Here is a 24,065-nt window from a genome sequence, read left to right as displayed (position 1 = left end):
CTCTACCAACTCAGCCAACCCCCTGGGTTGTCACCCAAAATAGTTAAAAACATATTTTTGCCTTTTTTCATATTTGTAGTGGTACGTAAATCCAACAAGAGAAACATACTGTAAATGCTAAATTTCTGGTGACGTGGCCAGACAAAGACACAGAGAGTCATGGCGTGGTTATAAGTCACAGTTCTGGAAAAGCGTTAAAAGTACTACTAAGCCACAGTGAGTTAAGTTGAAGAACCCAGAAACCGAGAGAGAGAGAGAAACAACTTTGTTATCAATGGTGGTGGTGTTGGTTTAGGTTGCTTTATAATTAGAAGAAGTGGAAGCGTTTTGTCTTTCTTCAATGGAGTCCTGTACTACTTCTTCGTTGAGAAGCTTCTGTGTAGCACTAAAGCCACCGGTAGTACTAAGCACTAGTGTAGGAGTGTTTTCTAGCACTCATAGCTGTTGGTGGAGGAGGAGGAAGGGAGCTTCTTTTCATGTCTCAGCAATTTCTTACAAGAAGTTCATCGGATTTGCTCTAAATGAAGCTAAGCGCCAAACCCATTTGGTTCCTTCTCCTTTACAGGTATATTTTGCATTCTATTGTCTCTGATCTCACCTGGGGTTTCTTCAATTTTAAGCTTAATTGATCCATTTTTGTATTCAGGTTCTGGGTTTTTTTTTTTTTTTTTTGAATTTGAAGGCTTATATTAACCTGCTACTAGTGGCCACTGTCACTAAAGTACTGTAGTTTGCCATTTTTGTTTTTGGTGTCATTTTTCAAATAAAATAAGTTATAGTTTCAATGACATAAGAACTGGTTCTGTTTTGACCATTGACTTCATTTTTGTGTCATGAAAAATGGGTTCTTTAGCTATGAATAAAAAATTAATTAATAGATTGGTGCAATTCGTAGCGGTTAGATTGGAATTCGGTGTTTCCTCAAAAAAAAAAAAAAGATTGGAATTCGGTGGAACCATTTTTTTTTTAATGGGTGTTTCAATAGGCTTAATATGCTATTAAATACTCTGCTATTGCCTTCTAAAAGAGTATAACTGAAGTCCTGCATATGGGTCCATATAAACATATGATAAGATGTATTTGCTCTGATCACATTGATAAGTTGTTTTTACAGTTAGTAACATATGCATCTCCAAGCAGCATTGGATCCAAGAAAGACGGTCACTTGATTGCTTTCCAATTTGTAGAGAAAATGGAATACTTTGAATACAATTGTAAAGCACAGTTTTGGTCTTTTTTCGTTTACTCAAAGCATTTGTTGCTCTTTCTTTCTTTAATCTTTCACGTTAGTTTTTATTTGTTATCTTTACCTTTTTTTTTGTCTGCCTAAATTAGGCGCGCTTAACCATGTCTTCTAGCAGTTTATCTATTTCAGCGCACATCATTCTCATTAGCTATTTTTTCATGGTTCGGGGACCTAATATTTTGGCCAACAACTTTTAGTTGACTTTGGCTGCATGTTTTTCCCACTTTATTGCACCTAGTAAAATGAGAAAATTGAATACAAGCAGTGCAGAACTTTGATTATAGTTAGATGGTGGGTTTGAAAGTTAGCACAATCCATAAGTGCCGTCCTTCCTCTACTTTGACTGAGATGGTTTTGAGACATCATGAGGTAAGCTAGTATAGAACCTAGTTTTAGGCTCTCGGAATCTTTCAGGTCTCTCTAGTTAGATATCTGTCTTCTGGTGGCAAGAGAAATCCTCAGTGATTGTGCTTATTTTATTGTCCTTTGGCTTGCTCCAAATGACACAAGTTATTCTCTCTGTCGTTCTAGGTAGGTTTCCATTGTGTTGCTTTACTAATTTGATGGATAACTGTAAGGTTTGTTAGAGGCAAGACCATGAGGAGAAGTGCTCTATGGAAATTTATTTGGTCCATTAGGTTGGAAAATATTAGCAGAATTTTTCAGGATCCTACATTGTCTCCTAGGAGAAGGTCTGAGAGATGATTCCTGTTTCACCTTTTGTGCTTAAAGCTTTAAAAGAACAAGACCTTTTTAACTACTACTATCGTTTTGGCATTATTAATTTTGTAATTAACACTATAGGAGCTGATAGGAAATATTACATTACAGCATCAGTCTTGATATTCGTGAAAACATCAGTTTTTTTTGTCTCCAGGAACAGTTTAATTCAATGATTTCTGTGGATGGTAAAGCAGAGCTTCAAATGTTATCATTTCAAGCTCCCAAGATTAGACTTCTACGGAGTATGAGCATTGAGACTGAAGTAATGCAGGTATCATTCTCTATATATTATGTTTTTATTTTATTTACTTTGATATTACAAATTATCAAATTGTTCATAATCATTTTTCACATCAATTCTTTTGAAACTATTTATTGTGACTAATGGAGCTTGTCCTCATCTGGGGTTTCTTTAAACTTTTATTACCATTCCACATGAGGATATCTATTGGAGTTGTAGTTGTCGGCCACTTCAAGAGTGTGATATATCTTAAAAAGAAACCTACCTAAAAAGCAATGGAAAGGTTGGTCAATTTACGGTTGCTTATTGAATAAATGGATGCAAAATCATCTTTATGATGATTTATGCAAGAGATTGGACCTTGGTTTGATGGCAAGTACTGTCTGCCCAAGCGATGTGTTTGTGGGTTCGAGCTTTGGAGTCAATCTCTCCAAAAGTGGGGATTGCATACCGATCACCTTTCCCAGACCCTGTAGAAGTGGGACCCTTGTCACTGAATATGACCTTTATGGTGATTTAAGCCTGGGTTTAGTATTTGGATACCTTTATTGTTTGGCTTCTAGGCTGCAATGTTGTCTAGTCATATTGGGTAAAAAAAGAAATTAATGGAACAATTTAAAAAATAAATAAAAAATGCAATAAGAAAAACCTAATTCTACTCTTCTGATATTGGCTGGTGGCATCTTGGTCCTGCCTGCAGGTCTATATGCACAATGAAAAGAATTTTAGACACCTCAAGCCTTCAAATCATGTGCTTTATCAATATTAAACCTTTTAACGTATGAAAAAATTTATGCTTTTCTGTGTAATAGCTTTTTTGTCAAAATCTATATGCAGGTTTTGGACTTTGCTGTCTTTCCAGAACCAGAATTTGATGTACCCATATTCTGTGCCAACTGTTTCTCCACCAGTAGCACAAACATAGTGGTCTTGTAAGCTTGTTCCTTTCTTTGAATTACCGAATCTGATAAGCTGAACACTGTTTTTTTACAATATAAAATACATTCTAAAACTTTTCTCCTGGATTTCCTTTCTGCTTGAACTGAGAAACATGCCTCCCAAGGGACCTGTTCTCAGAAGGTTTGATAAAAATATTTAAAAAGTCTAGGAAAACTTGTTCTCAGTGAGCATTTCTTTTCATTGGAAATGCTTGAGCAATGCAAATTTTTCCCATTCATGAAATTTCCAGAACTTGATTAGAGGCTTTCCAATGCTTTGATAACTTGATTAACTGATAAAGTAGATTTGTAATTGGTGACTTTCACGTAGCATGATAAAGGACCTAAGTTGTACATCCATGCGAAGTAAAAGTTTGAGAGGTTGTGTGTACAACAAAAACATTCAGCTCATCATGCTCCTAAAATCTTGTACCATTAGACACTTTATTGCCCTTAAGTATGATTAGTGATAACATTATGTGATATGTATAATGTTTTTCAAAAATATTTGGTCTGCATGACAAATACCATCAGCATGTCATGCTCTTATAATCTTATATCAATAGACATTATGTTGTTTATTATGATTTGTGACAGGCTGACAGCATAATTTTGTCAAAATTGTTTTAAAAAATGATTTTGGTGTACAATGGCTTGGCAACCTGATATATTCACTCACTTAGGTTGAGTTGAGAAACTGATCTGCCCGATATTTACAGGACTTGAGACATTGTCATATATCAAACTAATTCTAATGCATGTTTCTGTGGACGAGTCCCACGTGACCGTCATCATAGCACCATGTTGCCTCTAAGCTGTCAAATTTGTCTTGTAACCAGTTGAGGACTCTGGACTTCACAACTTACTTTTAATTGGTGATTTATAGGGACCTTAACCCTTTGCATGATGTCATCGGTCGAAGAGATTATAAGGACAGATACTATAAAAGTTTAATGCCTCTTGGTCTCAAGTATGTTGAGGTAAATGAATTGCTCAGTACTTGCACATTAAATAAATCCTGAACTTGTTAAATCTTTGGATTATTTTTTGGGTAATCCTTTCTAAGATTTATGGTATGACTGAACACAGATTTCATGCAGCTTCTGCCCTGGGGAGGAAAGCTCACAAGCGAGTCCTTAAAATTTTTCTCACCAATTGTGCTATGGACCAGATTTTCTCCAAGCCAAGACAGATTTGATATCTTATATTCTGCATTCATGGATTATTACAAGGTATAGACTAATGAATTTTGCAGCCTAATTTAAAAGAGAATTATTTTAACCATGTCCTATTAAGTGCACGTTTGGATACAGAGTTTGCGTTGGCGTTTGTGCACTTAGTGTGTTTTGTGTGGGTCCTGTGCACTGTTCACGGGACCCCAAGTACTTTTTTCAGCAAAACAACTTTAAAATTGGGTCCCACGGTACTATTCACACATTTAAAAATTATTCTGCTACAGTATTTTCAGTTTTCAGCAATAAGCGTCCAAACAGACTCTAATAGGAAGTGAGAATTAACATTTATTTGGTAGTTCCTATGTTCAACTGGATGACTGAAACATTGCATATCGTATTGCGTCACAACTTTTCATTGGTTTTGCAGGCTTGGTTTGAGCTGATAAAGCAAGCAGTAGGGGAGACAGATGCATCCCAAATTATGAGCAATCGTGAAGCACAACATAGATATCTAACATGGAGAGCTGAGAAGGTGGTTAATGTTGTTTCCTAGTTCATTTTTAATGCATCCTATCATATCTACTGAACCATTATGATTGACTATTGAGCCTTTTGTGTGTACCACGTCACAGATATTAAGGGAAAAACCACTATGTTCCTTAACTTTTTAGACATATAAACTTGAATACAATCCAAATGGTTAAAAATCAGTTCATGCTGCTCTTTAAAGTTTTTCAATCAACTGAACATCCCTGATAAGAATTTTTAAGTGATAGAAACTCCCTCTCGGTCTTCTACTTGGTTGTGCATGTGTGCATGCTTCTGAAGATCCTTCCCTTTTTCTTAAAAATTATTAAAAGCTAAAATTATAAGTAGAAGATGCTTCATAATTTGGCTCAACCTTATAAAGGCTGTAGCCAAGATGTATCACTAGCATATTAAAGACGAAACTTGGGAGTATCTGTAATGCAAAGTTTAATATACTCATCTCAAATTCAATGTATATCATGATATCGTGTTTGATATTTGTGTTGTGGTTGGTTGTGACACACAGCAGAAGTATTCATGCTTTATCAAAGGCATGCAAAAAACATCAGAATTTGTATGAGTGTATGAGAAATCCCATTTAGCCTACGATTGTTAGGGTTACATCTGAAATACAACTAGACCAAAATACCATATATAAAGGTGTTACAAGTAGTCTCATTGTTGACTTATAAATACTTATAATCATATTCATGGTTGAGTGTTAGTATGTAGAAAGCAATAAGACTGGCCATGGGGAAAGGGCCAGGAGTCAAGGATGAATCCACATACCAAGCTTGATTAATTGTACAAAATAAGGGTTAAACCATATAACTGTTAATCACATAGATTGAAGCCTTGAATCTCATGCAGACCATGTTAAAATTCACAGTTTTATGCGCTTTCTCTTGCTTTCCTGATGTATTTGGTTTATGGAACATTTGCAAAGCAGGATCCAGGTCACAGAATGCTGACAAAATTGATTGGGGAGAGAAGTTCAAAGGTATATATTTTTATGAATTGGTAAGTTAAACAATGTTTCTCTACCATTTAACAATGTTGTGACTTGTGTCTTACTTTGCTACTAATCCATAGGAGTTGTTGAGGAACTTCCTCTTTAATGGAATTAACGAGCTAGGAAGCAGAACATTCCTGGATTACTTTCCCGAGTACTGCTGTGAAGATGGGACTATAAATGAGAAGCGCAGCATTATTGGAAAGTCTTTTGAAAATCGCCCTTGGGATAAAAGAGGGGAATTCATTGGTAAAATTTCTAACTAATATGTATGTCCTTTTTTATTTTCCACTTTCTTAGCCTTTTTGTTTGTCTGGCTTAGTACTTAAAATCTTGTATATTTTGATGTGTTTTGTATTTTTTTCATAATAAAAAAAGGATAAAACAGATTGTTGTACTCAGAAATTTTACCAGTGAATGGTTGGGCCAAGTTTCTTTAAGAGAAAACCTGGAACTTGCTAATTGAATCTAATTTTATATATTTAAGTCAAATTTACCCATGTTTGAGATGAGAACACATGACTGAAAGATTTTCTGGGTTTTGCAAAGACAAAGGATTGTGGTAGTGGGAAAAGGTATGGTGGGCACTTGAAATAAAAGAATTTATGGTCATTTTCAAGCCCCTCCCTCCTCTTTTAAAAAGAAGAAGGTTCTTTATGGTCCTGTATAGTCCATGAAAGAAGAAACAAAAAGGAGAAGAAGAAAGAGATCAAGATTGTGTAATGCTTGCTGGCACGGTGTCCATGTGGCTCAATGAGCATCAGACTCAGAAATCTTTTCTAATTAGAAAAAAATTCAGTTTCTAGTTGTTGATTGGGGGTAATCTTTCGCAGGTTAATATGCTTTCTTGAAACAAATGATTACTCATAATATGTGGCCTTCAGGATTACTCCAGCATATGTCCGCCTTCAATTGTATATATATACTAGTATTATGCCTGTGCTATACTGAATCAAAATTCATATGTACCCAAAAAAATGTTATTAGTTTATTTAATTTAAAAATAAAATAGATAATAAAAATAAATGAATATTTTACTTTTAAGTTATATAACAAATGTGTATTGTGTGAGACAATGTTTCTAACTTTTTATAAAAAAATATACAAGTCTAAAATAATTGAATGGCAGATGATAGATCATTATGTAATTTAAAAAAAAAATATATATATATACACACATACACAAGATAGAAATTCTACTTTAGCCTAATTTAAGTGTATATGTGTTTTAAATTCCTTTTGGAGACTTGAATCACATCCCTTGGCCCCCTCCACCGTACATGAGCTTTGTGATCATCATGCAAAGGGTGTGCGGTGGTGATAACTATGTAACTAATATAAAAGGAGATGCCTACAAAAATATAATATAAGTTTACATAATATATTGTGCTTTAAGGCTCAAGTAATCACCAACACATAATTAAATGAAAAAACTTTGAATTTAATAATTAAAAACTATCCAAAACAATAATTCAAAGCATATTTAAGTGAAAATTTCAATTCAATAATTTAGAACAATATATATTGCTTAAAAATTTGAAGCAGCGTGTAAGCATTGAATTTTGGTACTTGAAAGCAAGGGAAGAGATACCAAAACATGGGTGAGTTTCACCCTACCAAAAAAAAAGCAAAAACAGAGAGGATATATATATATGATAATTAAAAATAAATTCATTAGTATTGAGATATGATGAAAATTGAGAAATAAATAGTAGTAATACCTTTTAATGAGTAACTGCATGCTGAAAGTGCATCCCTTCTGGGTTTTTCTTGTGAACAACAATATGTATAATAAGTAAAAGCAAAACATTTTAAAAAAAACACTAATCTCTCTCACACATATATAAAGCAAAGATCATATTTGACCTTTTAAGCAATTGTATCATCCATATTAACAAAACAAATTACTGCCCGAAGAAAGTAGCTTAAAAATGCATATATATGGTTTGACAATTTATTGACCACAGTTCGTCATTTATAATCTTTGATTTCGAAAGAAAAAAAGTTTAGTTAATAACCAAGTTATATACATCACACCATCATGACCATGAATTTTAGCTCGGTGGCACTCTCTAGTTAATCCCCGTGTGAAGAAGTGGATTTGAATACTCCACTTATTTTTTGAATTTGTGCTTGATCAACTTAAAAAAAAAAAGTTTCCGTAGCATGATAATTGATATCTAGTCCACCTAAATAAGATTTTCCAAAGCTTAAACTACATAGAGAATAAAACTTAAACTATAAAGAGAATAACCGTGTAAGAGACTCCAATCTTTGAAACTTTTTGCAACCATATGTTTTCCAAAGGACCCAGCTGTGCATGTGTAAAACAAAAATTTGATAATAACAATTCAAATTGTGGGGAGTAGAAGAATCCCCATTTAGGCTTTAAGCCCAATAAGGGATTGGGCCATGGGAGCAAACTGGGCCAAACCTTTATGCTTGAAAGAAGTCCCAGACGGTAGTGGGCTGTGAGAAAGAGGAAGCTGAACCATTCCGCACCTTAGAAAGGAAAACACCATGGGAAAATGGTTCTCGTGGAAAATGTGAGGAACTAACACTACTTAAAACAATGTGCACGGATAATCCACGTGAAACTCCTAGATGGTGCCCAACACCACAGGAAACTTCCTGAACATATAAGAAGGTTGAAGATTTTTACCTTTGTATCAATTTGTGAGCCTTTACCTAACCTTTGCCGCATTAAATACATATAAGACAGTCTGAATAGGGAAAATATCCCCCAAAAGGTAGAGTTCAAGTATAAGGGAGGGGAGGAAACCGATAAAGTGAGAAAAATATCCCTGTGGCAACAAGATAGCTGTAGGGATATGGACAATAAGTACCCCTATAAATAAGGAGGGAGAAAGAGAAGAGGAGAATCTGCTAATTTTGGGAAAAAAAAGGAGTGATCAATCTGATAAGTGTGAGAGTGTGTAACACCACGAGAACAAGGGAATTTCTGGGAGTGTAACACTTGAATTTTATTTGTAATATTTGTAATAAATGGAACCAATTGTTTGAGCTTCCCATTGTGGAGTGTTTATTCCCAGTTATTCAATTACAAATAGAATGTGTGAGACTTTTTAGTTGAGGTCCACGGGGCCAATTTTTGTCCGCCCACACAAATAAAATATTGACAAATCATAGAGTAAAAGTTTCTATTTAAAAAAAAATAGCAAAGGATTACAATGTAAGTTGAAGCTAACCTTACCACATCTGGTTAGTAATTGGGTTTCAGTTAAATTAAAAAGAAAATTTCCAGTTAACAATTGTGTTTTAGATAAACTAAAAAGATATAGTTTGGCGCGATTATGACCTTTTAAGCCTAAAATTTGTTATATGATATGATATATGTTGTAAAAAAAAAAAAAAAAAATTAAAACAATATATTTTCATTTTGAGTTTTATTATTATTATTATTATTATTTTTTTTTTTACATAAATGACCAGAAAAATAAAATCTCTATTACTGTAGTCACGTAAACTGGGAAGATGGTTTATCCGAAAACTCAATTACCAATAGTATATAATTATATATGTACTCTGTGTAAAACTCTATTATTTGAGATTTAAGAAATTTAAAAATCTACTTTAACTAAAATTTTATTAAGTAATTAAAATTAAAATTTAATATATATGTATATATATGAACAAAACTTATGTACAATACCTTACGTGCTGTTATTTAGGTTTCCGTTTTAGAATTCTGTCATGTGGCTACTTAACTTAAAAAATACACTTCCATTCATTAAAAAAAATCACATGATAGAATCTTAACAGAGAAACCTAAGAAACAATACCTAAGTACTGTATCTAAGGGCCCGTTTGGATGGAGGGGGGAAGGAGGGGGAGTAGAGGAGAATAAAGTAGAATTGGCTAAAAATAGGCTAATTTTGACCTAAATCTACTCTACTCTACTCCTCCTCAATCCAAACGGATCATTCTTGCTTTATATATATAGTAGTAGAAATTGAATAAAAAATGTTTAGTAGAATATATATTTTTAATATCTCTTGATTCTTGACTTCTAAAGGAGTTTGTAACCAAGTCTCCACGGTTGTGTTTAAAGTCATTGAAAATTTGAAGACGTTTATATTATTATTAGACTTGTTACACGTGTTTTGCGTTTGCCTTAATATTTGCAAGTGTTCTTCAAACAATTGAACCAGAATCTGTATTTTCTAAAGACGAAGACAAAAGGAGAGTGTGTAGAATTACAACATTGTTCGTGTTTTCCACGGCAAAATGGTTGATGAAAAACCATGCTTCAAGTATTTTGCTGAAGTTTACACTCTTGGTAAAAGCTCGTGGAATGCAAAAGTCCTCCTTGCTTTTTCCAAGGAAAGCCTATATTTGCATGTGGAGTACTTCATTGGAAAGGCCCTAAAAATAATTCCAACATTGAGAAGATTGTTTATTTTGATGTTGGGAATGAGGTCATTTGCTTGATATAGGAGGGAACTTGGCTATGGTTGATAGTTCATCTAGTTTGCACATTGACATATGGGTAATGAAGGAATATGAAAAGAAAGAATGGGTCAAAGAATACAAAATGGATCTAAAAGCCCCAATTGGGATGCGAAATGCATTTGTTGAAGATATAGGGCTATGTGAGCTTCGTGAAATATAATTGAGGGACACAGAAAATTTTCTTTCCTATAACCTAAAGATTGGTGTGCTAAGGCACATTTGAATTCCAATGTTTGGTTAGGACACAAATATCTTATTTTACATGGATAGCCTACTATCAATTTCTAGGTTTCTAGTCAAAGTAATGTTTTGAGGCTTTTGTTTTTCTTTCAGTTTTGTTATGTCTTTTCAGAGTCATGTTTTTTATCAGTCAATATGTACTGTTTTGAATTAAATACAATATACTTTATTTCATATGCTAGATTCATAGATGATTGAGATTTTGCTGTGTGCGTTTTGAATTAAATACAATATACTTTATTTCATATGCTAGATTCATAGATGATTGAGATTTTGCTGTGTGTTATAAATCCCCTGTCCCACATATACTTTATTTCATATGCTAGATTCATAGATGATTGAGATTCAAATTTGACACCTCCACCCTTCACCTCCCCCTTGCGCACGTATCTGGCCCAATATTTGAGACAATTTATGTTAGCCCATTAATCACCACAATTAAAAAGAACAAAATAGTCTCTCTCCTTTTCAATGTGGGATTAAACATTTTCACTAACTCCTCATCTTCCACATTCACTCCCACATCTTTACATTTATTTTTATCACATTTATTCATTTTAATTATTTAATATTAAAATGCTCCAACATATGTTTTATATAAAGTAAGATTCTTGAACTGAAAAATTTACCCCTTAATATCTCCAAGAGGGTGCCCTAGTGGTGAGCTCATTTATTTGGGACCTTGACCTAAATTAAGGTTCTAAGTTGAATCCACCACACTCTTGATCAATGAGGTTTAGTGTCTCCTAGATGGGCAGAAAAATAATTTAATTGTATAAAAAAAAAAATTAAAATAACCTGTGAATAGTTGCCTCGGGTATCTTTTAGAAAAAATTAGTAGCTTTTTAATTGAATCCATTTTGTATCTTCAAGTAAAATTTACCCATATTAGAGTATAAATGAATAATATAGATTCAAAGTCTTGCAAAGACAAAGGGTTGAGCTGTTGAGGCAGTGAGAAAAGGAACTATGACACTTTTTTTACACCATTCCTTTTTGTCCTCTAGAAAGCGAGGTTTGAGTTTCTTTGCCATGAACGAATAGCTTAGACACACCAACCTCCGAGAGATCAAGAGAGAGGGAGAGAGAAGCGAGAACGAGAGAGACGTGAGATGAAAGAGTTTTATTTATTTATAATTAATTAAATATTTTTTTGAAATTATTATTATTTTTTAAATATAAAAATATTAAAACTTATATATAATCATTGGTCAATTCGGTCCGATCTAGTCCAGAAGTTCTATCACACTGTCTTCTTGTTCCCAGGAGCAATTTCAGTCTAATTCGTTCAAGGCACCGGCGTTAGCGATTTCAAACAATCTCAATATTTCGTGCGTTCCAAAAAGTTCAGGATGCAAAAGTAGATGGTTTAACTTATTTTCATTAATTAGGAGGGTAATATGAAAAATTGCAGTTTGGTGTAGTTAATTGGCGCAACCACAATTTCTAAGCACAACTTTTATTATACAGTATATGATATAATTTTCTTAACAAATTAAACTTGATATTCTTGTATGACTTATAATTTAGGTTTTTTTTTTTTTTTTTAATATTGACTCTAATCTATACATATAGTTTAACTTAAGGATTTTATCATTATAAAAAATTTTATATAAAAAGAAATTGTTGTGCTCTTTATGTTTAACTGGTACAAAGACTATTTCTCAAAAAAAAAAAAAAAACTTGTACAAGAGTGTTCAATAATTATTAATTATATGACATTAAATATGTTATTAAATGCTTATATCTTTAATTGTGTATATTATAGGTTAGGCTTGGATCTAGTATCCAGTGGCACTAGACTTGTTGAGATGGTGACACGTATCCACTTTTGGACACGTGTCACTATTTGACCGAGTCAAGTGCACTGGATGCACTGAACTGAAACCAAATCTAATATTATAATTAGAACAAGACTTATGTATAATACTTAGGTGTTGTTCTTTACGTTTCTCTCCTAAGATTCTGCTATCTGGTTTTTTTTTTTTTAATGGATGAAAATGTATTTTTTTAGTTAAATAGTCGTATGGTAGAATTTTAAGAGGGAAACCTAAGGAACAACATCTAAGATACTATATATAAGTTTTGTCTTTATAATTGAACATACATGTTATATCATTATATTGTTTAAAATTGATCTATCAATTTCCTTTCAAAAAGCTTCTAAAAAAATGATCTATCAATTTTAATTAACTTTTTAGAATCTCTTTGTAAGATATATATTTTATTTTTATTAAAATATTAATTGGACTTGCAATTCAACTGATTATAAAGAGTGACCTAGTGAGTCGTGACCGGGAGTTTATACTTAGTCAAGTTCAAAAACTATGATAAATAAATAAATATATATATATATATATTTATAATAAGTAGTGGACATAGAATAAATGATACCTCTTAATTTGTACTAGACTTCTCTAGTGATTTCTATAGTCGAATCCGAGTCATACTGGTACTCTCCAATTCTGAATATTGTTTGTAGTATGTTACGTGTATATATATATTTACTTGGACCGATGCTCAATTAATAGTTTTGTATTACATATATTTAATTTTCTCTCTCTCCTGAAGATCTAGATTAGCGGAGTTTGTTCTTCAATTATTAGGTATCAAATTCCAGCAAGCTAGCATGGTGCACTTCCCTTCAGAACTCCTCTTTGACATCTTTTCACGACTACCCATCAAGTCACTTTTACGATTCAAGTGTGTCTCTCAACTATGGTGCAATATGATTGATGATCCATCTCTTGCTTACATTCACTTAACTCGATCTGTTGAAGAACCCAAGATGTTAATTCTTGATCATCAAACTAAAAATCCAGATACATTAAGGTTTACAGAAGTTGTTGGGGGCTTCTTGAAGGCTGACATGAATTTAGTTACAAAGTTTGCAAAGTCAAAAGCATGTTTCTTAGAGAGTTGTTGCAATGGTTTGCTTTGCTTTACAAAAATTTATGATGATAGAGTTTTGGTTTTGTTTAATCCTCTTAGACAAGAAGTTATAGCACTGCCACCACATACAGCTTCTCTTCTACCAGGCAAAAGAAAATATGGATTAGGTTTTGATTCTTCAACAAACACATACAAGGTTGTTAGGGTTTTCAAATTCATCCGTGGAGGTTGTCATGGAAATCTATCATTCAATTTGGGTGCTGAAGTTTACACTCTTGGTACAAGTTCATGGAGACCTATTAGCAAAGGTCCTCCCTGCCTTCTTGCTGGAAGACCTATATTTGCATGTGGGGCACTTCATTGGTTTGTTAACCCTTATGTTGAGTATATTGTTTCTTTTGATGTTGGGAAGGAGGAGTTTGGCTCGATTTCTCCTCCCAAATATTATAGCTCAAGTCATTTGCTTGATCTTGGAGGAAACTTGGCTATGGTTGATCGATCATTTGATAGCCACATTGAGATATGGGTAATGAAGGAATATGAAAAGAAAGAATGGGTGAAAGAATACAAGATTGATGTAAACCCCCCACTTGGGATACTAGATGATTTTTGGGTTGAAGTTATAGGGTTATGGGAATTTGGTGAAATACTATTGAGGTACCGTGAAAGTTTTATTTCCTATAATCCAAAGACTGGTGTAAAAAGGTACATTGAAATTTTAGGTCATGACGTGGAAGTCCTATATTACATGGGTAGCCTACTATCAATTTCTAGATTTCAGACAGAGTAATAGTGTTTGTTATTTCTTTCCAGAGTAATTTTTTTATCAATTAATTAGCATTATATTGAATAAAATTGCAAGATACTTGATTTCATATGCTTAGTCCACAGATGATTGGGATTTTGCTTCTTTGTTTGGTAACCAATTCCTTGGTCAATTTGATTTATTTTCAATGTTCTTTTATTTTGAATGTTCTAATCCATCATTAAATCTTCTTTTGTTATTCCATTTATCTATATTGTTAAGGATTTATGAGTTATTTATTCACATTATTTGGTGACAAGTATGTGAGGTAGCATATATTAGCTTGAAGGAAATTTACAAGTTTGCATATGTTCTGTTTGAGCTTAAGTTATTTCATTTACAACTAATATGACACTGGCAAATATTGATATACTCAATAGTGGATGCGTATTTAGCAAGAACATATGAAGCAAACCACCTTCCTATGTGTGTCAAAATCTTTAAATTAATAAGGTCTTTGATGTGCTTGAGGTACAAATGCCATGCATGTTGGTTAGCTCTGGGTGCTAGCTAGGCTTTTCCTTAAGCTCACTAAAATCCAAAACAGATCATATAACAACTGAAAATTTATTTCTTTCAACATAAAAAATAATACGAGTCATTACTCATGCGCTGCAGATAAAGATTCTGCATATGACTTGCAATGCAAACCTCACTGTTACCATTATCACAACCCTTTTGTTAAACTGGCCTTGGTGGGTAAAATTTTTGCCTCACATGTTGTTCAAGGAAATAGAAGCACTGGTATAGTTGGTGAGCTTAGTGCTAGATTGTGACATAGCTATGATACCAACTATCATGTCTACCTACCTCTTTTGCAGTTGAGGATGGACCCTGAAACACCCCCATTCCTCCTCCGGTAATTAACAAGATAATCATGATGTTTTTCAAAGGCAACAATGCACCTATGCACACAACCAAGTTGTAAGAAATTAAAGGCAACATTATATAAATGATACTATTTTAGTAAGCATATGTTTGTATGCTGTAATTAGGCAAGGATGTGAAACCACGCTCGCTTTCTCTTATACTAGTAAGCAATCCAGTGTTTTTTTTCCACCAGTCAGGGCGGGCAGGGCTTTCGCGAGGGCCTCGCCCCTCTTCCCGGTCAATATAGATGGGAAGGGGCCCTAGTACACCCTGCCTCAAAGAGTATATTAATTTCCAAAAAGTAAACATTTACAATTACAAAAATGATCACTGGTCACCACAATAACTATTGTTATTTAAAAATACATGACACATGATGTCACAATGAGAGCAAAAATAGACAATGACAAGGTCTTGGACAAATTTTCTGGTGGCACATTTGCACGAGCAGCCGACTAATAATTTTATTTCAAGAGAAGATGAGGTACGTAATGTGAGCATGTACATGGACCAACACTAACTGGGTCCAGAAATGGCCAATTTTTCTAAATTTTCAGCCAGAATCTTTCTAAGAAATTAGATCATAACTTTCTTTGGTAGCATACTACCTGTTATGACCTTTTCCCCCATAACAGAGAGCATTTACAGGCAATGATCACAAATTCACAAACTTTCAAAAGCTTAAGCCCTCAAACTACTTGACCCAACCATGCAAAAGATCAGATCACCTATTTATTGTTCGGAAATTAAGACCCTGGTTGATAGAATTAACAAGTTTTAAACCCAAGTTGTTAATTAGATTGATTATGAATAAACCTTGTTAAAACAAACTAACATCAATATCATGCACAGTGAAAAATTAAATAAGACAAGATATAATGACCCAGGAAAATCAATGAAACAAACTAGTTTCACAGTAAAAAATCTGGGTGGAAACCTTCCCGAAAAGCAATTCACTATAGTATAGATAAGTTTCAGATCTTGTACAAAACCTTTGTTCCTAGACTCTACAATCCTGTAGATGAACTCACAGCAGAAACCTTTCACCGCTTTAAAACCTTTGAATTCTTCAATATACGAACGCCACCCTTTTGCACGGATCCCAGTAAGTAACTAACCAATGATGCACGACTCCCAGTACGTGACTAACTCACCAACTTGAAGAAGATTGTTGGCTGCAAAGTTCTTCACTTCATCAACAATGAAAATCAAGAAGCGCTTAGTTATAAAATCCTAAGACGTAAAGACGAAGTAGCTCCTTTTAGATAGAATAAGCACTCAGTTACTTTTTGCATATGTTCTCCTTGTATTCTCTTATGTGACGGCCTTTAAAATAAGTCTCATATATGTCTAGGGTTGTGAGAAAAGAAACCCTACACATACATGTCTGCATGGGCCAAAAATTAGATCTGGAAATTTGAATTTCATAATTCTCGATAGATACAACTGTTGAGCTATCTGTCGAGACCTCAATAGATATATCTGTCGAGATTCATTAATCCTTGATAGATATTATCTGTCGACAACTGTCAAGAATCTGTCCAACTTTAATGAATAGCTTTTCTTTACTTGTTTCTTGGTCCAATCTTCATGGCTTTAATACTTGGCTTAAACAACATGTTTTTTGAAGTACTAAACCCATCCTAGATCTATCCAATTACAAGTAGAGTGTGTTTTGTCAAAGGATTAGGCAATTACATAAAATATGTCATTAAAATTTATAAAAAGAAAGCTATATTTGTGTGAGAATGCTATAACATATTAGATTTAAGCATCTGTATAGACAATGGCCTGCAGATCCAATAGCATGTTCTGTCTCCCTTTATGGAAGTAATCATAATTTTAACCTTAGAAGGGATGTTGCTTGTGAATTGTGCTGAGGACATCTGTGTGGTTAAGGATATATAGGCTCAATGGCACGTTCTGTGTTCCTTCATGGCAATAGGGCTCAAACCCCAAAAGGTGCATTATTTGTAATATAGAGGGAATTTAGGACTCCTAGCTTATGTGTTGGGACTTGGTATACCTAAGTTATAAAGCATGTCAATACCTTAGTTACCAAGCAAAAGCCAAAAAAAAAAAAATGTAAACTTGGGAAGGCTGCAATCATGACTTGAACTGTGGGGGAGAGAAGGGAAAAAGAAAAGGAAGATGCAATATCTGCCATAATTAACTATATTACTTACATAAAAAAACTATATTACATAATATAATTACTTACATCACACATTTCTCAATTTCAAACAATATCTATAATGGTACACATAGATGACGAACCAAATTGAATGTAGGAGTTCAATTATTGGGCTTGGGCAGCTTTAAATAGCTCTTGCCACTTCTGCGGATCACTTCCTGGTCCTTCCCCCTGCACATAAATTTCAGTTTGGCAAGTAATTTCATAAGCATAGTAGAATATGGTAAAGTTAACTGAAAGTCATCCAAACAGTTGACACAGATTAAGTCCAATTGAATACTGAATGAAAATGCAAAGACTCTGATTAACAAGGACTAAGAAATCTGTACCACACAATATTGGATCTCACAAGTATTTGAAAGAAACATCGAATATTACAAGTTACAAATATACATGATGTGGTCATATAGGTTTCTTTCTTATCATAGATTCACATACCTGGTCAAAACCCAATATGGAAGATCAAGAAGATGATGCATTTGCTTAGATAAAATAATTCATGAATGTTGAATGTCAGAAAATAAGTGCATGTTGTTCATCATCGACCAAATATTATAATTAATAAAAAACTCGTGTCAAAATTGTCTTTAGCCTTTAAAATGTGCTTCTCTGATGTTTCAAAGTCCATATTGCTGTTAGTACATATTCAGCCTGTTGTTTAACAACAAAAAACCAATAAAAGATTTTCAATTTGTAATGCAAGTCAAAAACATTCTGGAAGCAAGTGGAATGATAACATTTGCATTCTATGTCCATATGCTCCACATTTACCATAATCATTACTTGAAGATTACCTCAACTGAGTTGATTTCATAAGCTTTGCCTTCAGTGAATTCAATGTCCAGTGCCTGTATACAAGCTTCTGCAACTACAATTCTGCTAGCTTCTCCAACAAGTTTATCTCCTGACACCAATATACAAATCCATCAGACAAAAGACATGAATAAAAGGAAAAAGAAGAGGTTTTCGCAATTCACGTATAGATTAGATGATCTGTTATTTGATTAGTAGCTATGGATCTGTAATTTATTTGACATGGTGATGTACGTTGCAACTCGTCTGAGAAACAAATTATTTATGCCATACCTTGACCTATAAGAACTGCACATCTTTGCCCAGCTGTAGCTTTGAGCAAAGTATTTAGATCATATGATGTGTAAGGTCCATCAGTCAATCTACCAGGTCTGGTATAAGAAAAAATTACAAAAACCAAATTAAAATATGACTGCAAGTTCTCTCTCACTCTCTCTCTAGTTGCTAAGCATTCCTTTCTCAGCATCAAGTTAACAAAAAAAAGGGCAGTAATTATACCATATACCTGATTATGGTAAATGGAAGACCAGAATTGCGAAGAAAATCTTCTCCCATCCTTTTAAATTTGAGGACACCAAAGAGGTTCATAATGCTATAGAAATAATACAAAGTGATTATATTAGCCCAAAGTACTAGTAATATTATGGAATGAATCTCTAATCAAAACTTAACACACCAAACACGTTGAGAAAGCTGTAGCCACAACAAGAAGAGAATATAAAGATCCCCAATTTTATACCACTGACAAATATGCACAACTTCTGCAAAACATGAATTTACTACACCTATTTCTAACACAAAGCCTGAAAGAATCACTAAAGAAAGTGTACATAGTGTACAGGATATGTAAATTCCTATAGAATCCTAGAGAAACCTTTTAATGGGAATGTCTATTTTAAAATCATTTGAATTGAGTATCAGGAATCATATTAACATGTAGGGTCCAAACACTCACACATATATATTTATATCAGTGGATAGAAATTTCCTTATAATTGCTTATTTTCTAATTATCCATTCATTTAAGAAGTAGTCTTACCTCCACGGTAGTTCACTGAACTTTGTTACTCCGATTGATGAAACAAGAACAATTCTCTTCAGTGACGAAGGCAGTGCAGATACAAGATTTCTCACACCCTCCCAATCTTCAATTAATAACTTATAGTCAAAAGCACTGAAAGCATACATACATGTGTACATGGTCTGGTGTTTGTGTATGCATAAACAGAAATTTGAAGGTACAAGAATAATGAATTTTATCCAGTATGTGGGGCTGCTCTTCAATTCACAGGCAGTAGTACATAAAACACGTTGCAGATTGTTCTCCATATTTTTACTTGCACAGTCTTGTTTACTCGAAATGCTAAATTTTTAATTGATGAAAAACACAATACTGACCTACTCTTTCTGGTGTGTTATCCCCATCCCATCGTTTCGAAGGAAAGGCTGTTGTTCCCGTGCAGCAAATCACATGTGTTACTCCCTGAATACAAGGTTTTAAGAATAAAAATCATATTTTAGATAATCACCCAACATTCTTAATGGTCAAGAAATTTTTTTTCATTCATTAAGATAGATATAATCGAATAATATAATATAGAATTGAATAGAGCAAAGGAGAAACCTCAAATATAGATGGATCTAAATCCTCTGGGTTCCGAGTATCCCCTTTAATCACCTATCAAGTTGAAAAGCTCTATGACTACAAAGTCTGACATCCGGAGGTAAGATAACACAGTAAAATAATGCACAAAGAATGAAGAAAATTTGAGCACATTTATTATTCATGGAGAAAAGTTTATGCATAATTCAGTCAGAATATTGCTACCTGCAATGTTTCCTCATCTTGTTTACCAAACAAGGATATTGCTTTCTCAGGATCTCGTACTAAAAGTCGTGACTTGATATTCCTGTTTAGCAATGATGCCACTACCAACTGCCCTGAAAAGTAGAGAAAAGTACTAAACTTGCAAAATTCCCAAACAAGTTAACAAAAGGTTATGTTTTCAAACTGATATTCTTGGTGAAAGCCTTATGAGTTACTCAGATCCCGAACCAATAACAAGAATTATTACTCAATAATCACTGAGATATGGACACGGTACTACTAGCCACTGCTCTCTCTCTCTCTCTCCCCTTCCTTTTCACCAGTTTATAGTTATTATTATAAGATTCGAATAGAGATCATTGGTTATTCATTAAATCAAGAGGACTTCAAGGAGTCAAATTTATACTAGATAAGCTTTCAAAATTTAATCTTTCTTCTTATTTATTAACAACCCCTAGCATTTCCACAATCACAATAACTGTATTCCATTGCAATATAAACTACCAGCATAAACGCACACACACTAAAACCAATCAGATTGAATACAAAGAGGCAAAGATTGAGTGTTCATACAGTATGAACACTCAGTCACTCACATACATGCACTAAGTACACAAGTTCATAAACATGTAGATGTTACATCATAAGCAGCAGAGAAAAAGAGAGAAAAAAAATAGCTTACCAACACCACCGGAGCCACCAGCGACGAGAATAAGCTTAGAAGAAGAAGGAGGAGAGGTTTTGGAATCATGGGCTGGCTCTGAACTCTGGGATTGGATGAGTTCCTCTTTGACAGCATTAAGTGGTTGTGGTGGCGACCCTCTTCTAGAGCTAGAAATGGACTTAGAAGAATAAGAAGTTGGAGGTGCAAGAGTGAATGTTAAACATGGGAATCGTTGGTGAGGTTTTGGGAGTGTTTCAACTGGGATTGAGAAATCGGGAATTGGAGTGAATAAGAGTCTGGAAGCCATGAACAGAGAAAGAGATAGAGAAACAAACTGAAACAGAGGAACAAGAGTCACAAGACCCAAGACAACGGTTGGGCTGTGTGGTGGGTGCTGCTGGTTATGTTTTATCGGGATTACCAAAATGACCCCATGAGGGCCACGACTGTCTTCCTTTCCCTCTTTTCTTTTCCTTTTATTTATTTATTTTTGATATCAATATAAATATAAATATATTTATATAATTATATAATTGTGGGGATGGTGATCCAAAAACACGTAAACAGGCAGTTTCGAGGAGGTAAAATCCAAAACTTGATCTAGGGTGGTGATCTCACGATTTGAAGGGAGATTGGGATAACTTATTTGATGAAGATTTCGAGGACATATTTCGGACCTTAGAGGGACGAGCACTAGTTATATGAGGGGCACAGGGCTAAACCGCTAGAAAGGAAAGAAAACTGACTTGGCATGAAATACGAGAGGGATGGAGAGAGAAGGGTATAGAAGTCATCCCCTCCACATTGAATACAAGACAACCACTTCTCTAGTCGCATTATTAAGGAAGTGACCATGAACAGTGATGACACAACTAAGATTTTAGTGTAAAGCTTGCTGGTATGTTTCGGATGGGACAAGAGTTCTAGGGGTGCGATCTCAGCCCTCCAAGTATAAAATCCAGATGCATTGAAGCTTGATATATATAGCAAGAAAAAGATTTGGATGGAGGGGGACAAGCAGAAATAAGAATACAAAAAAAAAGAAAGAAAGAGTTCATCTGTTTTGTAACATTTTTCTCGGAATAGACCCGAGGACCAACGCTTGTGTTTTTCCTTAATCAACTTTCAAACTGAACATCAATGAAATAAATACCATTTCTCTTTCAATTCTATGACATAAGCCTTTTTTTTTTAATTTGAGAGAGAGTTTTAAACATATGGCGTTCGCTCCCGATGATAGCTCTTTATCATCAGACTAAGACACCAATTAGTTTTTGGTATAAGCAGGGATTGAACCCCAGATCTCTTATACAACCATTAGAGACTTTACTAGTTAAGCTAACTGAAACTCATGACATAAGCCTTCTTAATCTTTGTATTATATATCATAAAACAGACTTGACTTCCCATATCTAAAGAAATTAATTGTGATAGCAAATAGTAAAATCATCATTTAAGACAAAGTTAATCTTTTGCTTTTTGCTCGCCACAATAATAATAAAAAAATTATTATTTTAATAATTAATAATTAATTATATTACTTGATTGATAATGTTCCAAGTTTTTACTATCATTGTTACGTACGTTCTTTAAAAAAATATATTCATTGAATATACAAAATTTTATACATGTTTTAAAAATTTGTTATCAAAGAATTTTATACACAATTTTTAAAAAAATATCTAAAATTTTGTAGGTTGAGACTTAAATATATAGAATTTGTACTTTTTTTTTGTTGAAAAATGTGTATATTAAATGTACAAAATTGTATATATTTTTTGAAAATATCTACATTGATTGTAATGAATAAAAATTTGTATATATTGAATATAAAGAATTTTATAATTTATTTTAAAAATTGTGTACGTTGAATGTACATAATACATTTATTTTGGAAAAATGTGTAAGTTGAATGTACAAAATTTTGCACATTTTTTGAAAAATGTGTGTTCTTTAAAATTTGTATACATTGAATGCATAGAATTGTGAACATTCTTTAAAAAAAGTGTATATGTTGAATATACAAAATTATGTACATTCATTGAAAAATTGTGTATGTTGAATATATAGATTTGTGTTAGTTCTTTGAAAATTTTTGTATCTTAAATGTACAAAATTAGGTATATTCTTTGAAAAATTTTGTATGTTTAATATACATAATTTTTATATTCTATGAAAAATTGTGAACGTTCAATGTACAAAATTGAGTACATTCTTAAAAAAAAAAGTGTATATTGAATATATAGAATTTGATAGATTCTATGAAAACTTGTATCTTGAATATATAAAATTTGAGTATATCTTTTGAAATAATAAGTAAGTTAAATCTACATAATTGTATACATTATTTGAAAAAATGAGTACGTTAAATGTATATAATTTTGTACATTTTTTAAAAATGTATACATTGAATATACATAATTCTGTACATACTATGAAAAAAAAATGTGTGCGTTCAATATACAGAATTATGTACATTCTCTTTAAAAAAAAATGTCTTCATTGAATGTACAAATTGATGTCTATTCTTTGAAAAATTGTGTTAAATTTCAACAAATTATACACAATTCTGTACATTCCTACCAATTGTGGAATCATGGCTCTTAACTTGGCGATTGGATGAGTTCCTCCTTGATTGCAAGGGTCTGTTTGGTTTTTATGGGCGTTTGATAGGAGAGAAGAGATGATGGAAAATTGGTAAGATTTAGGTGTTGGTGTTTTCTTCTTTGGCCAATAAAAATTCTATCTTCCCAATTTAAGAAGAAATTAGAAGAGAAATGAATAGTTTCAGTCAATGACTGAACTAACCTTCCTCCTCTTACCTGCTAAGTTTTTATTTATTTATTTTTCTTGTTGCTTATTTTCTTGAGCGTTTTTTTTTTTTTGCAATATTTTCTTGATTAATAGGGTGTTAATTTTTTTTCTTTTACTTTTTTTTTTTTTTCCGGGCTTGATTTTTATTTTTTAATAAAATTGGTGATTTTGTTTTTTTTTGGTTGGTTATTTGCCACTTTTTTGTTCTAATTGGAAATCATTTTTTAATAAAAGCTTATGAGTAAATTTATACAAACTCATTTTTTTCCATCAATTTACTTTTCTACCCCCAACTAAACACAAATAAGAAAAATTAAATTTTATTTTTATCATTCTATTTTTCTATAATTTTCTCATTTTCCACCCTCTCACTTTTTCATTCTAATGAAATGGAGCCAAAATGGTGGTGACCCTCCTCTAGAGCTAGAAATGGACTTAGAAGAAGAGGAAGTAAACATAGAATAAGAAGTTGGTGGTAGAACTATGGAAGAGTGAATATAAAACATGGCTGTCGTTGAAGGAGTTTTGGGAATGTTATAACCACGAAATTTGGAAGCTATTGAACAAAGAAAGAGAGCAGCAAACCGAAACAGAGGGACAAGACAACGG

At 33.2% G+C, this 24,065-nt stretch overlaps 3 protein-coding genes across 4 annotated transcripts; 2 read left to right on the top strand and 1 right to left on the bottom strand.

The window, feature by feature from the left end:
• The first annotated feature begins 228 nt into the window (after nucleotides 1-228).
• Nucleotides 229-6,835, top strand: LOC142606925 (phytochromobilin:ferredoxin oxidoreductase, chloroplastic). 2 transcript variants are annotated; one of them, XM_075778301.1, is made up of 9 exons: nucleotides 229-565; nucleotides 2,124-2,240; nucleotides 3,048-3,142; nucleotides 4,035-4,128; nucleotides 4,249-4,380; nucleotides 4,751-4,855; nucleotides 5,801-5,851; nucleotides 5,944-6,112; nucleotides 6,697-6,835. In XM_075778301.1, exons 1-9 carry the CDS (start codon nucleotides 341-343, stop codon nucleotides 6,699-6,701), a joined length of 993 nt encoding a protein of 330 aa, XP_075634416.1. In that variant the 5' UTR covers nucleotides 229-340; the 3' UTR covers nucleotides 6,702-6,835. The 2 variants fall into 2 exon arrangements, with proteins under 2 accessions (XP_075634416.1, XP_075634415.1); XM_075778300.1 differs by lacking the exon at nucleotides 6,697-6,835 and having other exon boundaries at nucleotides 5,944-6,325.
• Nucleotides 6,836-13,205: 6,370 nt separating this feature from the next.
• LOC142606324 (F-box protein At3g07870-like) lies at nucleotides 13,206-14,258 on the top strand. The gene has a single exon (XM_075777691.1). It carries the CDS (start codon nucleotides 13,206-13,208, stop codon nucleotides 14,256-14,258), a length of 1,053 nt encoding a protein of 350 aa, XP_075633806.1.
• Nucleotides 14,259-17,304: 3,046 nt separating this feature from the next.
• On the bottom strand, nucleotides 17,305-21,065 carry LOC142606758 (uncharacterized protein At5g02240). The gene is made up of 9 exons (XM_075778091.1): nucleotides 20,661-21,065; nucleotides 19,979-20,091; nucleotides 19,775-19,828; nucleotides 19,549-19,633; nucleotides 19,190-19,295; nucleotides 18,656-18,742; nucleotides 18,424-18,521; nucleotides 18,132-18,241; nucleotides 17,305-17,508 (listed from the first exon to the last, which is right to left on the bottom strand). Exons 1-9 carry the CDS (start codon nucleotides 20,947-20,949, stop codon nucleotides 17,443-17,445), a joined length of 1,008 nt encoding a protein of 335 aa, XP_075634206.1. The 5' UTR covers nucleotides 20,950-21,065; the 3' UTR covers nucleotides 17,305-17,442.
• Between the last annotated feature and the right edge of the window lie 3,000 nt (nucleotides 21,066-24,065).

Source organism: Castanea sativa, chromosome 8 (assembly GCF_040712315.1).
Source record: "Castanea sativa cultivar Marrone di Chiusa Pesio chromosome 8, ASM4071231v1".
NCBI lineage: Eukaryota > Viridiplantae > Streptophyta > Magnoliopsida > Fagales > Fagaceae > Castanea > Castanea sativa.
The sequence above is the reverse complement of the archived record's forward strand: the minus strand, read 5'-3'. Positions and strand labels throughout refer to the sequence as shown.